Genomic DNA, 15,376 nt, shown 5'->3' on the forward strand with positions numbered 1-15,376 from the left:
AAGCTGAACAACAATGGAAACGTGAACAGAGTGGGTCGTAAGCGGGTCCTGATCATGGCAGCACTTCCTGTCTGAGGCTCTCGGCTCCGAGCTCATTGGTTCAACTGAAGACGTAAACCTTTAAAAACAAACATACGTTTACATTAAATCCAAAAATATGTAGTTTCATGATTAAATGATTTAAGACAGCTGCTCACTGCAGTTTCAAACAGAGGACATGGAGTATCTGTCGGGACTATTTTCCCCGGCGGATGAATCCACGTTTGGTATCTGTGTGTGTGTGTGTGTGTGTGTGTGTGAGTCAGAGTAAACTAAGTGTGTGTGTTCATGGTGATGAAGGAACGTGTGTGTGGCTCACTGATGAGTTGTTGATGCGAAGCCTGCTAACAGAACCAGACGTGAGGCTGTTTGCATCTCAATACTCACCTTTCAGAGAACACCTTCTGTTTTCAGTCCTCGGGGACAGATCGAGACGTCCCGCTGAGGACGGCGCCGCGATCGCAGGATAATCAATGATTTAACCATCCAGAAAAACCCTGAGCAGCGAGGTCACAGCCCGCCGGAGGGATTTGATCCTGCTGTGAGCGAAGTCGATGAAACTCACTGCAGGGAGGTAACTGAGTGTATTCACTGGAGTACTCGAGTGTTTCAGTCACTGTGTGATGTCATCAGGAGGGAGGGGCTATGGGGGCCAACTTCCTGTTCCTGTACACAAACATGGCGTCTGATTGGTCAACGTCACCAACACGTGGCTGAATGTGTCAGACTCGGAGAAAGAAGACGAAAAGCTCAGACCTGCTCGACCTTCTTTTGCGACGTCCGAGGCGTCCAATGAGGCGTCGGTTGTTGATTCACGAGAGAATTCCAGCGACTGTCGCAGCTGGCGGCCATTTTAGTTCCGGCGCCGTCCATCTGTCAGCTCGGGTTTTATAGTTTTATATGAGACAGTGACGTTTATGTGCGCAGCTGTGGTGCAGCTGCTGAGTGGACACCATCATGTCTGCAGATGTTCAGCAGTTTATTTTATGTTCTAAGTCTGTTTGTCGTTTTGTCGAGTTGATCCCGACAGGAAACTGTTCAAGTCACACAAATCTTCCACTTCCTGAATGTTCCTACGACTCATCAAAGCTTCCATGAGCAGCTTCCTGGTCTCAGGGTCAGGGTGGGCGCAGAATGAATGAGTCAGTGTAAACTCTGTTTCCTCCGGTGTGCTCAGCACGATGATGATGACGATGAAGACAAGAACTCGCTCGAGTCATTTTCCGGAAGACGCGGTTTGAAGTGGAAGCGTAGCATCGGCGCCGATACGCAGAGGGACTCGAACTCAGACGCTTCGTGCTGCTGAGTCTCGTGTCGGTGTGGTGTGAATTTCGGGTTAGCAGGATGAGACGAAACTCTTCTTTCAAATCTCAGTTTAGGTTTCATTTTAATCTCAAAGCTGGTGAAGTGAAGAGCGACGATCCTCTCAGGGTGCTGATGTGTTTGCGGAGGCCGGTGGAGGCCATGTTCACACCTCGCGGCCTCCTTGGAGAGCATCTGACGAGGGAGCGTGAAGGAGGAAAGTCCTCCTGCCTGCTGGATTTGGCCCTGCGGGCTGCTGCATATGCTGCAGTGGATTACACTGATCCAACTTAATGCCTAAGACCGTGCAATCATTCATAACTACAGGAGCTGCTGAGGGCACAGCCGTGGATGCTCCCGGCACCATCTGCCGCTGCGGGCGGATTAACTTCGAGGAAGATGGTGAAAGGTGGGGGTGGGAGGACCAGAGGCACATATAGAGCCCACGACCACCGTGCAGAAACCACATCACCTCATCACATCACACCTCGCAGCCTTCGTGCAAGTTCAAAACGTCGGATTGGCCGTAAGCCGGTCCAATCAGTAAGCACCGTGCATTGATCGAAAACATCATTTTCAAACCAGCTGTTGTGAAATAAAACACGACTGCGAGGCTGTTTCCTTTAAATCTTTTTGTTTTCCAGCTCAGAACCAATCAGGAGCAAGCGGCCGAGCTCCTCACCTGCCTGTCGTCGCTCACGCTCGACCTTCGTACCCTCAAAGCTGCTCTCGTGGAGTATTTGACATTTTTACAGAGCTTTTAAGACAAAATGGTCGTAATGAACCTCCAGAGAGTTTGTAGAGACTTTCAGCATTAAGTGGAAATCACGACTATCGCATCACGTCTCAAATGCACCGCATCAGTCAGCGAACGCATCACAGTTCATGCGATGGGTACAATCAGTAACAGTCACTAATCCGTGCTGTTCCATGCAGTGGAGGACAGAAGCAGCCTATAGGAGCTCACCAGCTGAGCAGCTCAGCGGCGGCTCGCTAACGGCTCAACGTTCTGTGGTCTCTTCACAGACGTTTAATGAAGAGGAAAAATCAGTGCCGAGCTAACGATGGCACTCTGATCGATGAGGAGCATGATCCCTGTTCACACAGGTGTGGGGTTACCTGGGGACCTCTGGTAATTTGTCATAATTGTGGAGGTCGTCTATGATCTTAATCCTGTTCGAATGCGTCAGAAATAAAATTCCTCCACAAACGACCTTTAAATTTTACCTTTTTTACCAACAGGAAACAGACGCTCCGTCCGTGTTGAGCAGCTGCTCTGAGATCAGCCTTACTGACGTTTACAGTGATATTCCAGCAAACCTTCTGTCAGTGGATCTAAACGAGCTGGAAATGTGAGTTTAAGCTTGTGACACATGCAGAGAGATCTGTGTTAATAACGCAGCTGCTGATGAACAGACGCTGATGTTTCGCACAGATAAAGTCGATTCAAGTTAAACAGACATTTCTAAATCACATGAGGTCCACTGGGACTCCAGTCCTGAAAAAAACGGCTCGGCAGTGGAATCAGTTCGGTCGTTTCAGCTGAAGGTCTGTTTGCGCTGAACACCTCTGCCGTCATGGCGTCGTTTTCAGAGAAGAAGCTCTAATGAACAGCAGACAGACTCAGTCAGAGAGCAGCTGGTGAACAAGGTGCAGCGTTGAACAGACAGATCCTCCCCTCAGGAGCTGGTGGACACCAAAACCAAAAGAGAAGACTGGGCTGACCTTCATCAGGAGGCACGAACAGACGAATGTTGTTCTGGAGCCGCTCACGTATCTTATCTTATCTTATCTTATCTTATCTTATCTTATCTTATCTTAGGTAACTTATCTTACCGCAGCTGTATTTTATTATTCAGATTTTACTGATGTTCAAACTCCACTGTGAAACTGAGTCATTCTTCACAAGGCAGTATTTTTACACTGTTCTGTGTATAATGTACACAGCCTCTATAGCTGGTTTTATTTTATTGTCTTTTTGCTCTTTTTCTACCTTTTTCTTCCTGCTGTTGTAACATACATTTCCCCAGCATCCAGTGTTAACTTGTGTGTCTTGTTTCTGCTGCCCCCAGTGGCCAAAATTTGAGCTGCTGCAGGTTTGATGAACAAAAACACAGTGTTGCTTCGCAGCTTCCACAGAGATGAATGAGCCAGACTGACGCCTTTCTCTGTTTGTTTGTGTCCACAGAGAGTTGAAGCCCTGCCCTCCGATCATCAGGAGTCGACCCCCCCGCAGAAATCCCCTCCACCACCACAAACTGCTGCTGCATTTCAACCAATCAGCATCCGCCGCCCTTTCTGGAACTCTGTGCCTTCAACCAAAACTCGCCGGTGACCCTTCTGATGTTTTGCTTTGGCTTTCGTCTTTTTTTGGATGAACCTGCCTGATGGAGGGGGGCCTGGGGTCGTGGTGCTGCTCTCACTTTGTCTCTCTGGAAGAAAGAAATATGAAACCTGACCAGGACATGCAAACTTTCATCATTTTAACGTGTTCATCTGTTTTTCTACAACTTGTGTCAGTGATTTACTTCATATCAGAAGGAATCCCTCGCTGTGCAATATCACTCCATGTTTATGTGAAGTTGTCGTGTGGATGTAGACTTTGGACAAACTTTTTGGTTTATTTTTGTAAAAATGTTTTCCTGATTTCTATTTTTCTAAAATGATGACGGTGTTAAGACACGAGGGGAGAAAAAAATCACCCGAACACATTTTGAGGGAGAGAGGATGTTTGGTTGTTGCTCAAGACGATTTGTCCAAGTTTAGTTTTCCTCGACAGCATCCCCTCCCGCTCCGCCCAGGGCCAAAGCCATAGCCTATCTCAGATAACCGTGCACACACTCGCATCCCCAACAGCACGATGCATTCAGGGTCTCACAGTCTGGGCCGACACCACAGGTTCCTCTTGTCAGCTTTTCTTAACTGTTGGGTTTTTAGAGTGACGTCTTGGTTTCTACTGTCTGTTCAGGGGCTTGAATCTGAAGTATTTAGTATTATCTACCTTTGTGTGGCCTGTTCTTATCGCTGTTATTTTGTACTTCCTCCTACATATCAATCAAACAACTATAAGTGGCATGAGTATGTGTGTCAGTGAGAAAATGAACGAGTGAATTTGTCAGAACGGGAGATGAAATACTGTAAATTCTCAAATATAAGCTGAATAAGGGCCAGATGTCCCGCAGCAGCCAGATTACATGAAGGAAGGAGAAAAATAGAATAAAAAATACAAGAGGTAAGGCGTCACTGTCGATCGGCTCGTTAAAACCAGTTGGCAAACTGGCCAAAACACCAAACCAGTGAGCACCAAAGTCGGTTTGCTCTGCCCGTCTGAAGGTTGACGAAGGTCTTCTCAAACGTGATGAATCGAAGCTCAGAAACAGTTTGTTCAAATCTTCTTTCTGAGAAGCTTCAAGACGATGATAATGATGATGAAGATATTTCCCAGCAGCCCTGAACTGCTCGCAGTGTTAGCAGCTGGAAGCTAATGTCCTCACATCTCCTGCTGCGTTCAGTCGCTGTAATTACTAGTTTTCGAGCTGTAAATGCATCCAAGTCGTGATGGTTTTTTGAGTTTGCACAAAGAACTTTTGCAGGAGGTTAAAGTGTAATTTAATCCTAAAACTAATCACAAAGTCCTTTAACAAGCGTCAGAGCTTTCAGCCACACCTCCAGGTGTTTGTACTCACCTGCTCATCAGGTCAAATGTGAGCTTTTTGAAAGGCCATTGTAACTTTGTAAAGGGAAAGAAACTCAGACTGAACTGCACCTTTAAATGAGTTCAACTCTGAAGATGTTCTCTAAACTGGACCTTTGCTTCATTGTCCTTTGGTAAGAAATTGGCTCTGGTCTTAAATCAAAGCTGCAGCAGGTTTATTTCAGCCAGGAACTCTGATCGATCCAGTCAGGCACACGAATATGGATCCAGATTTAATGTGTATATGTTATATCCTCTATGATACAACTCTGCAGCTGGACAACCATCTCGAGTCTGAAGATGTTGTCATGAACTCAGATGTTTGATTTGTGCCTTGTTAGCTGATGTTAGCTTAGCTGTGTTAGCTTAGCTATCGGTAGATCTGGTCTGCTGACGTTAAACCAGAGAGAAAAAACTAAAAGTGTGAGCACGGACAGCACAAACACGCTGCAAAGCCGACAAACTCTTTCAAATTCAGCTGGAGATCCAAAGTAAAACATGCTTTTAATGCATTAAGCTACGAATTCAAGTTTCCTTTTCACAATAAAAGTCTTCCCTTGGATGTGAAGGTATTGTGGCCCCTAAACAACTGCAACAGTTTTTATGAACAACGAACGACAAACTAGCTAAGAAGCTAACAGAGATCAGGCAGGAGGGAGGATGCGATCAGATGAATTGATGAAAGTGAGGATTGATTGGAAATGGCGGCGTCTTGGCTGCAGTTTGAGAGTTTACAGTTCTTCCCGTTTATTGTTCCCGTCCTGTTTTCTGCAGTTGTGAAATGTGTTCTGTGTTTCCTCGAAGCTGCTATCCCTGTACTGTGTAGATCAGAGATGTCCGGCCTTATCCTGAAGTCCTACAAACCATTAGCTCACACACACACACACACACACACACACACACACACACACACACACAGTCTTTTATCAGGCTCATATGATCTGAGTGAAAAGCGTCCGTGGAGCTGGAGTCAGTTTGTGCCTCTCGGGGAGTCGACATTTTCACATTCAGAGTCGTTTTCATCCAAAAACACTCAGTTTGAATCGCTTCTGTCTCCTGTTGGGCAGATTTACTGACGCCGTGTTTTAATCCTTTAGTCAAACAAAGATGGCAGCTGCTGTGGAGGTGATGCAGCAAAAGTATGTGGACGGCAAACAGCGATTATCTGCACAGTTTTCATTCAGGGCGACTCGTGTGACGATAACTCTGAGGAGAACATCAGAAAACATTTTTCTTTTCAGCCGTTAATACTTGACTGCTGCTGCTGTTGGATCCAGTAGTGGCACAAAGTACATTTACTCTTGTACTCAAGTACAATTTTGAGGTACTTGACTTTTCCGTGAGTATTTCCATTTCATGCTACTTTATACTATCTTAGAAATACTGCACTTTTTACTCCATGACATTTATTTGATGATTTAGTTACTTTGCAATTCAGACTGTTTACAGAAAATAAACGAAGAATTTATTCAATGATTTACATGTAATAAATGACGATGCATCATTCTGGACTGAGCCACGCTGCAGTATATAAATTAAAATGAGCTCCGTCGTCACCAGCTGTAACCTCAAAGTGATGAACACATGAATGCATCAATAACTCTAATGATAATAACAGAATATATGTGATCCTGAAAAGGGTCACTCTGCACAGTGAGTGCTTTTGGTACTTCAAGTGTGTTTTTATGCAAATACTTTTGTACTTTGACTTTAGTAAAATTTTTCTTGGAGTAATAGTACTTTCACTTAAGTAAGATGTCTGCTGGTTGGAGCGACACAAACAAAGCTTTGCCTTTTGGTCCTGGTGAACTCTCCTTCATGTTGTTCATCCAGCTCCATCCAAAGAGCTCCACAGGGTGGAGCGTCGGGCTGCAGACCAGAAGTCCACTTCAGTGTGTGGACGGACATTTGGCCTTACTGCGCTCATCTTGTCTCCAGTCTTGCATGAAGTAAATAAATACAGACACATTATTTCTGAAAGGATGAATGAAGGAACAGGACATAAAGAGCAGTGGAGTGATTAGCATGTAGCCGTTAGCTCTCCAGGTCACAGCCAGACTCTGAACCTGTGGATCCACAGACGTCCTTCATGAAAACCTGCCAGTTTTCTCAAAGTTTGACTGTTTGTGATGAAAAGCTGTCACGTGTAGAAGCTGCGATCCACCAGAGGCACAAACTGGAGTTCATGCTCCACCAAGCTCTTTCTCTCTCACTCAAATCCACTTCTTGCAGCTGTCTGGAAGCATTTTTTAAAGTAGAAATGAGCATTTTCAGTCCTCGTTGCGAAGCGACTGTAGGCCTCCCCGCTGTTCACGCATGGTCTCAGATGAGTTCAGCTCCGTGTTGGGATGTCGTGCTCTGCCAGCAGTAGTGCAGGTAGTTTCCCTTCTGTGTGGACTTCGTACACTTTGCTGCCTGTGAGTGTGAATCACCCGTGAAGCTGCCTCCGTCCACAGGGAACCTTTACTGACACCGTCCCCCAAAACAACGCTGCCAAACTGGTCTGAAGAAGCCAAAACTTTTCTGACGTTCTGTGTATCAGTGGTTTCAGTGTATCATGTTAAACCTGCTCCCATTAATGTGACTTTGTGTTTTTAACGAAAACAATCCTGTTTGTTAAACTGTTCATATATGCAGAAGAGTTATGAAATAAACTGAAACAAACTGAGACGAGGCTGCTGATTGGTGACTGACGAGTCAGGAAGCTTTCACCTCATTGGTCAGTGCTGAGCCTGAAGGAGCCACTTCAGTTCGTGTGCTCAGTGAGTAAATATGGCCTTTATTTTCCTAGACAACAGCCAGGGAATATTGTCTGGAGCTAGAGTTCTATTTATAGGGAAATTATGTTGTCACAGACAGCAATAATAGAAAGAATAAAGGCGGAGAATTGGAAAAATTAAAAGCGACAAGAAATGAATAAAAAATCAACAAAATGTGTACATTATATATAAAAAGCATGTAAGAATAAAGTCACCATTAGAGGAACGGCTCTGCTTCTCTGTGCACAACTCTGAACTGCACGTGAGGATCATGAAATGCAGCGTTTTGTTCTACTGCACAGTAGAAAATGTATAACACAGTAGAGATAAAAACACAGTCAGACTGTAGTCTGTACTGCACAGGAGCTTTGCATGGACGCAGTGGACTTTAGCAAAACGTTGAACATAAAAAACACAGTGTGATCGAGCCGTCATGCAGATTTTGATGCACGTGGACAACAAAGACCTGGACAGCATGGAGGTGAGGAGGTCTGAGCATTTCTGGATCAATGAAGTGGAAATGGATCAGAAATCAGTCGAGCATGACGTCAGCGATGGGCTGAGGTTTAAGCTTGGACCACCTGCTGTGAGGTGCCTTCTGCTGATCTGAGACCCAGTGCAGATCAGCGAGCTCATATTGATCATGTCAGAATTGATCCACTAGATGGCGTCATTGTGCTTGCTGTGGATGATTCAGACACGGACACTAAAAACTGCAGTAATATCCAAACAGAGTACACATGACTTCAGCTGATGACACGCTGCATCTTTGTAAATGGAGGCTGGATGGGTTTTCAGCTGAACAGTCCTGATTGGTTGGAGATGAAGCGTCCTCTATAGCTCTGATTGGTGGTATTTGAACGCCGCTGTCATACACAGAGACTTGATAAGATAAGATAAGATGATAAGAAAAGACAAGACAAGAAAATATTGCACAAGTGCTATATACCCTGTGGAATTTACAATACATTCAATACGTACACCCTGATTTACTTATATGTACTCATTTAAAAATGACGACTGCACATGAAAACAGAGGAAAATGAGAGATGTGATCAGTTCAACTTGCATTTGAGTGGATGTTGTTGTGCACTGTTCTTCAGTCTGATGGCGGTGGAGGAATGACCTGCGGCAGCGCTCCTTCCTGCACTGGGGATGATAAAGTCTTGTGCTGAAGGAGCTGCTCAGGGTCCTCACAGTGAGGTGCAGGGGGTGGGAGGAGTTGTCCACGATGGATGTCAGCTTGGCTAACGTCCTTCTGTCCGCCACCTCCTGGATGGAGTCCAGTGGGCAGCCCAGGACAGAGCTGGCTCTCTTAACCAGTTTGTTCAGTCTCTTCCTGTCTCTGTCCCTGCTGCCTCCTTGATGTGGCCTTAATTTAACACTTTAAAATAAGAGTAAAACCCCTGAAGAAGAGCAGCTGTTTCATTTTTTGAAGCTCAGAAACATTTCGTCCTTTTGGTCTCTGAAACTGTTTGGAACGACACATATGAGACTGATTAATGTTGACAGTAACGGGGACATTTGTCTGAAGAAAGTTCATCAGAGCTTTACGTTAGCTGATTTAAACATCAGGCTCGTGCCTCCTGAAGGTCCACTTCCGGCTGCTGTCCTGCGGGCGGAGAGTGACGTCAACCCTTTGAACACGTTGCCGCCCCTCAGAGCTCGACTTCGCTCCTCTAACACGTCCGCAGAGAGGACTTATATCCCGCCCTCTTCACTGATCCTGCATCAGTTTCTCTGTGAAGCAGTACAGTGTCAGTCACGATGAGCGGCCGTGGAAAAGGAGGAAAAGGACTCGGTAAAGGAGGCGCCAAGCGTCACCGGAAGGTTCTCCGTGACAACATCCAGGGAATCACCAAACCCGCCATCCGCCGCCTGGCCCGCCGCGGCGGAGTCAAGCGGATCTCAGGTCTCATCTACGAGGAGACCCGCGGAGTGCTCAAGGTCTTCCTGGAGAACGTCATCCGGGACGCCGTCACCTACACCGAGCACGCCAAGAGGAAGACCGTCACCGCCATGGACGTGGTCTACGCGCTCAAGAGGCAGGGCCGCACCCTCTACGGCTTCGGCGGTTAAACCTCTCACACACGACCCGGAAGACCAAACCAAACGGCTCTTTTAAGAGCCAACCACGACGCACAGAGAGCCGCTCCTCGATTTTCTTAAGCAAATGTCATTTCATTGGTCACGGAGGTCTCTAAGGTGTCCTCGTTCATTCATTCAGACAGCTCACGTGCGTTTGTAAACATCACGTCGAATACGTCCATTCAAGATTGCTTTTATTGTCATTGAGCACGGCCATGAAATTGCATTGCGTTGCAACCCCCGAGTAGAAAGAGAAGATAATAAAATAAAATGAACTCACATCTAAATAAAATAGATTCACAGGACATCGAAAATCAGCACTTACAAACCGTATATACAATATGCATAAGATACATGTAGATGTGCGTGTGTGACTGCGGGGGGGGGGGCGTGAGTGTATTTATTTATATATTATCATTGTAAGCAGTATTATGTCCCGATGTCCTCGTATGTGGACACAACCCAAAATGTGGTGTCCACCTATGTGGACGCTAGGTCCTAGGAATTCAAGCAGAATTGACAGCAAAATATATGTAGAACGACTCTTCAGAATACTGTATATTGATTTCTACATACATACAATAATATTCCAGCTGGTAGACTGTTGAGCATCATATTCATAATATTACATTAATTCTATTAATTATATCTTTTATTTAATATATTTTGTATCATTAATCTAAAAGTAACTCGAGTATAAATATAATGGAGTAAAAAGTACAACACTTGACTGAAACGTAAAACGTGTTTCCAGGGCTGCATTCTTCAGGTACACATTTTAAAACTAATTCATATGTCTGCGTGTATTTTTACACTGAAGTGTGCTCAAACTTTTTATTTTTGAATATTGGAAGTAAATATTAAAGTAATGAAATAGGGTAAAAATGAAATCACTACAGCTGTAGTATGAGAGGAAGAAAAATAAGACATCCTGTGTCCTTGTCTCGACCCTTCGTGTCTGCTTCCAGCGGCTCTCTTCAGTCTGCATGTTCTTATTTATAAACCACATCTAATGACGACATGAGACGTTTTACGCGTGGAGTCGGCTCGGTGGCAACGCCAACGGTAAAACAACCGTGTTGCTCCGCCGCCACTCGTTTATTCACGAAAAAGAACTTTTCACAATAAAATTCCACTTCCTCTTACTTTCTCGGTAGTCAACGGAAACTGCACAGGATAACAAAATAAAGCTCAGAGGGCAAAACAAACAGGAATAAAGTAACACAAAATACTCCGCAATATTCCCTGACCCTGCATTTAAATACTCTTTCATTGTGCTCACAAGAACTACAATTTAACAGTAAACAAATTTACAAAATGATAAATGGCGCTTACACTGCTCTTTAATACTTTAATACTTGCTCGCTGTAATGACATCATTTCCCATCATGGGATCAATAAGTCTCATCTTGAAGGACGCCTTGCTGCAGTTTAGTGAACGGATGTTTCACCTGAGTGAATGAGTTTGTGTGTCTCTGACACTAAAACACCTTCAGTTTCCTCTACAGTCATTTAGCAGTGGCAGGCCGCCATTCCTAAATCCTAGCCGCCGCTCCTTCAAATTTCTTTTATTTTATTTTATTTTATTTTATTTTATTTTATTGTCGCAAATACACCACCGCCGCATGTCTCCAGCTTCACAGCAGAGTCCGACGTTAATGCAAGAAGATCAGCTGCCCACCGCTCCTGGTCTGCCGCGGAGGAAGGACGACCAGGATGGGTCACCAGTGCATGACGTGTGTGTGTGGCATGTGGATGTAACTGTGTGACAAATTAAAGGGATTCTTCTTCTTCTTCTTCTTCTTCTTCTTCTTCTTCTTCTTCTTCTTCTTCTTCTTCTTCTTCTTCTTCTTCGTGAGAGCGCGAACTTCGTGAACTAATTGATAGCATTAAGCTAATATCTACACACCATAACTGCTGACTGCATTTCCAGATGAGCTTGTTCAAATATTTCTCTAAGAAGAGGAAGACAGCTGATGAAGATGAGTTAGTCAAGTATCATTAGTCTTTTACTGACTCATAAATGATGATGACTTGTAATCAGATGTGATGTGAGTGTAAATTATCTAAAATGAATGTTTTAAGACAAGTAACATCAGACAGGGAGGAGCAGTGGAACAAAGTGAAGGAGAGCAGAGTACAGCAGGAGGAGAGCCGAGTGAAGGAGCAGGAGAGCAGTGATGGAGCAGGAGATCAATGAAGGAGCAGGAGAGCAGTGATGGAGCAGGAGATCAGTGAAGGAGCAGGAGAGCAGTGATGGAGCAGGAGATCAGTGAAGGAGCAGATCAGTGAAGGAGCAGGAGAGCAGTGAAGGAGCAGGAGATCAGTGAAGGAGCAGGAGATCAGTGAAGGAGCAGATCAGTGAAGGAGCAGATCAGTGAAGGAGCAGGAGAGCAGTGAAGGAGCAGATCAGTGAAGGAGCAGATCAGTGAAGGAGCAGGAGAGCAGTGAAGGAGCAGGAGATCAGTGAAGGAGCAGATCAGTGAAGGAGCAGGAGAGCAGTGAAGGAGCAGGAGATCAGTGAAGGAGCAGATCAGTGAAGGAGCAGGAGAGCAGTGAAGGAGCAGGAGATCAGTGAAGGAGCAGATCAGTGAAGGAGCAGATCAGTGAAGGAGCAGATCAGTGAAGGAGCAGGAGAGCAGTGAAGGAGCAGATCAGTGAAGGAGCAGATCAGTGAAGGAGCAGGAGATCAGTGAAGGAGCAGATCAGTGAAGGAGCAGGAGAGCAGTGAAGGAGCAGCCTCTGAGCCTTTTATTTAATTTTGTTTTTTATTATTATTATTGTTATTACATTCAGCCTTTAAAAAGCAGTTTTCAACTGGCCATTCAATAAACAGGTTGTAAAAGTAAAACCTGCAGTCACGTGTCATTTGTTTACGTCCCCGCTGCTGTAAACGATCCTAGAGGGAACACTGACATTCAAGCTGTTTTCCACTGTGAAACCATCATCACCATCATCATCATCTTCACCCTCATTTAAAGCTTTATACTTCCTGTATTTCAGCAGCATGCATCATTTCTACAATTCTGCACAACTCGACCACATTTAGATCACAGCACAGCAGATACCTGTTAGAACACCTGGAACGTGAGCGACGTGTCGGACGAAACGGCTCTTTGAAGTGAACCATCGGAGCCGCTCTCTTGTTTCTCTTTTCTCCTGTTCAAGCCGCACGTGATTGGCCAATACTTGATGAGTGGTGACTTCTGTGTATGCCTCTGCGCGCGCGCACACACAGACGCGACAGAGAAGAAATGCTGGAAAGCAAAAATGAGTAAACGCGGGATATGCAGTCAGTTTGATATAAAGGAAGTTTTGTACATTAGTTATTCATTTCACACACAATTATTTTTATGATCAAGTAATTTAAGCAACAACCAAAAAATCTGAAGAAAGAGCCGGATCTCCCATCACTATGGAACATCCGTCCAGTGAGCTGCCCCACCTGCCCAGACCTCACAGGTACATCAGAACGTAAGCATTACAGCAGGTGTGAACAGGTAAGACATGAAGCAGAGTCTGGCACAGGAAGTCAGCTCCTCAGTGTTTGGGTGGCTCTTAAAAGAGCCGTTGGTGTGTTTCAAAAAAAAAAAAAAAAAAAGAGAGAGAAGTCACAGGCTGTTTACTTCTTCGCTGGTTTCTTTCCCTTCTTAGCTTTGGGTTTCTCGACCCTCCTGGCAGCTTTCTTGTCGGCCCTCTTCTCAGTCTTCTTGCCAGCTCTCTTCCCGTCTTTCTTGGGGGTGCCACCCTTTTTGGCAGCGGCACTCCTTTTTTTCACGCCAGCAGCCTTCTTGGCCTTCAGGCTCTTGGCTCCGGTGGCCTTCACGGTTTGTTTACCGGGTGGGCGTTTCCTGGGTGTGGTCTTGGCTTTGGGCTTCCCGGCGGTAGCTGGCTTTCTGGCTCCGGCGGCGGGCTTTTTGGCTCCGGCGGCGGGCTTTTTGGCTCCAGCGGGGGGCTTCCTGGCTCCGGTGGTGGGCTTCTTGGCTTTGCTTTCTCTCTTCTCCGGCTTAGTCTTGGCAGCAGCCTTGCCGGCTTTGAAGGACCCGGACACTCCGGTCCCGCTGACCTGCACCAGCTTTCCGGTCTCCACCAGCTTCATAATGACGCGTTTGAAGCGGGCACGGTTGTGCTCCACATCGTAGCCTTCAGCAGCCACAGCCTTCCTTATTGAGACGAAGGATATACCTTTGCGTTCTTTGGAGGCCGTCACCACCTTCATGATGAGGTCTCTGGCGCTGTGACCAGGCTTCTTCCTCGGCGTGCTGGATTTCTTCTTCTGGACTTTGCCAGCAGGAGCCGGTGCGGCGGGTGGAGCGACCTCTGCCATCTTACAGCTGTTGGTGTTTATCTGTTCGTCAGATGAGACTGAAGAGTCTGACAGCCAGGCATGAATTTAAACACAACACGAGAACCGTGAAGACTCAACCCAGCCTGCGGCGGTGCGAGCGGCAGGAAGCGACGACTCGTGTGTTTTCTCTTCACCAAGAAAAGTGGAAAAAACTCACCTGCGGGAAGGATTAACAGGTGGAAATGAGTCCAGCTGACAGGACAGCAGTGTCCCTCCACGCGGAAGCCAAAGAAAGCTTTTCACACGAGTGTTTTTTCCTTGTAAAGCCTTTGAAACTCTCTCACCTCGCGCCGTGAGAGGCTCCGCTCCGCGACCTTTCCTTCGAAATTCTCTCCTAAATCTTTTACAACACGTCAGAAGTTCAGCAAAGACGGTCAGACGGAAAGAGGAGAAGTTTGTTCAAAGTCTCAAAGTAAAAACTCTCACGTGCTGCTCTTCATTTCGTATCAAACAGAGGTTCATTTGCTACCTGCAAACACACTCCAGCAGTTAACTGAAGCTTCACACCCGGCGTGACACACGGCGTGTGTGTGAGTGTGTGACATTTGTTTTATCGTGTTTCTGAATTCAATTACACGCATCTGAACGTGTGTCTGTCATCGAAGTGAATGAACATAAAATAAACATTTTATTTGACGTATTTTGGGAGATCTGTTCAACTTCTCAGCTCATGTGACTCAGCGCCTGTTTCTGCTGGAAGTAGAAGTTTGATCATATCCAGTGTCTGTGTATTGCTTTATTTTTAGTAGTATTAGTATTCTTTGTAGTAGTATTAGTGGAAATAGTAGTCATACTGTCCTTAACATGTCTGTCTCAGCTGACATACATCAAATATGTCACAGAAACACATGAAAAGTTCTATATGAAGCTGATTCTGATAAACTGTGCGTTCTGATCTATTGTGAGGCCCTCTAATAACCAAATATTAACCAAATTATCATTTAACCACTTGTCTAATAACACCACTGACTGCTTTTCTCAACGGTGACCCAGCTCAGGTGTTTTCTCCTGATGGTTCAGAAATCAGAAAAAGCTTTATTGCCAACTACGCTTTTACACATACGAGGAATTTGTTGTGGTGAAATTGGTGCATGACACATCTACTAAAATAAGAGCACAAAATATAACAAATATATATACACAAGT

The 15,376-nt window shown here is 45.4% G+C and overlaps 3 protein-coding genes across 3 annotated transcripts in view; 2 read left to right on the forward strand and 1 right to left on the reverse strand.

Annotated features, from left to right (window-relative positions):
- LOC143314931 (potassium voltage-gated channel subfamily A member 5) overlaps positions 1-7,703 on the forward strand; it is a 29,586-nt gene extending 21,883 nt beyond the window's left edge. Inside the window, exon 2 of the mRNA XM_076722277.1 lies at positions 3,530-7,703. The gene's annotated coding sequence lies outside the window, so the exon portion shown is untranslated. The remainder of the gene's footprint in view (positions 1-3,529) is intronic.
- A 1,798-nt stretch (positions 7,704-9,501) lies between these two features.
- Positions 9,502-10,159, forward strand: LOC143314932 (histone H4). The gene has a single exon (XM_076722278.1). The coding sequence runs from the start codon at positions 9,562-9,564 to the stop codon at positions 9,871-9,873; it is 312 nt and encodes a 103-aa protein (XP_076578393.1). The 5' UTR covers positions 9,502-9,561; the 3' UTR covers positions 9,874-10,159.
- Positions 10,160-12,638: 2,479 nt separating this feature from the next.
- On the reverse strand, positions 12,639-14,251 carry LOC143314695 (uncharacterized). The gene has a single exon (XM_076721758.1). The coding sequence runs from the start codon at positions 14,207-14,209 to the stop codon at positions 13,505-13,507; it is 705 nt and encodes a 234-aa protein (XP_076577873.1). The 5' UTR covers positions 14,210-14,251; the 3' UTR covers positions 12,639-13,504.
- Between the last annotated feature and the right edge of the window lie 1,125 nt (positions 14,252-15,376).

The sequence above is a fragment of the Chaetodon auriga genome, chromosome 22 (genome assembly GCF_051107435.1).
Source record: "Chaetodon auriga isolate fChaAug3 chromosome 22, fChaAug3.hap1, whole genome shotgun sequence".
Lineage (NCBI taxonomy): Eukaryota > Metazoa > Chordata > Actinopteri > Chaetodontiformes > Chaetodontidae > Chaetodon > Chaetodon auriga.

Coding starts and splice junctions, on each gene's coding strand:
- LOC143314932 (XM_076722278.1), top strand. CDS start 9,562: ATGAGCGGCCGTGGAAAAGGAGGAAAAGGACTCGGTAAAGGAGGCGCC.
- LOC143314695 (XM_076721758.1), bottom strand. CDS start 14,209: ATGGCAGAGGTCGCTCCACCCGCCGCACCGGCTCCTGCTGGCAAAGTC.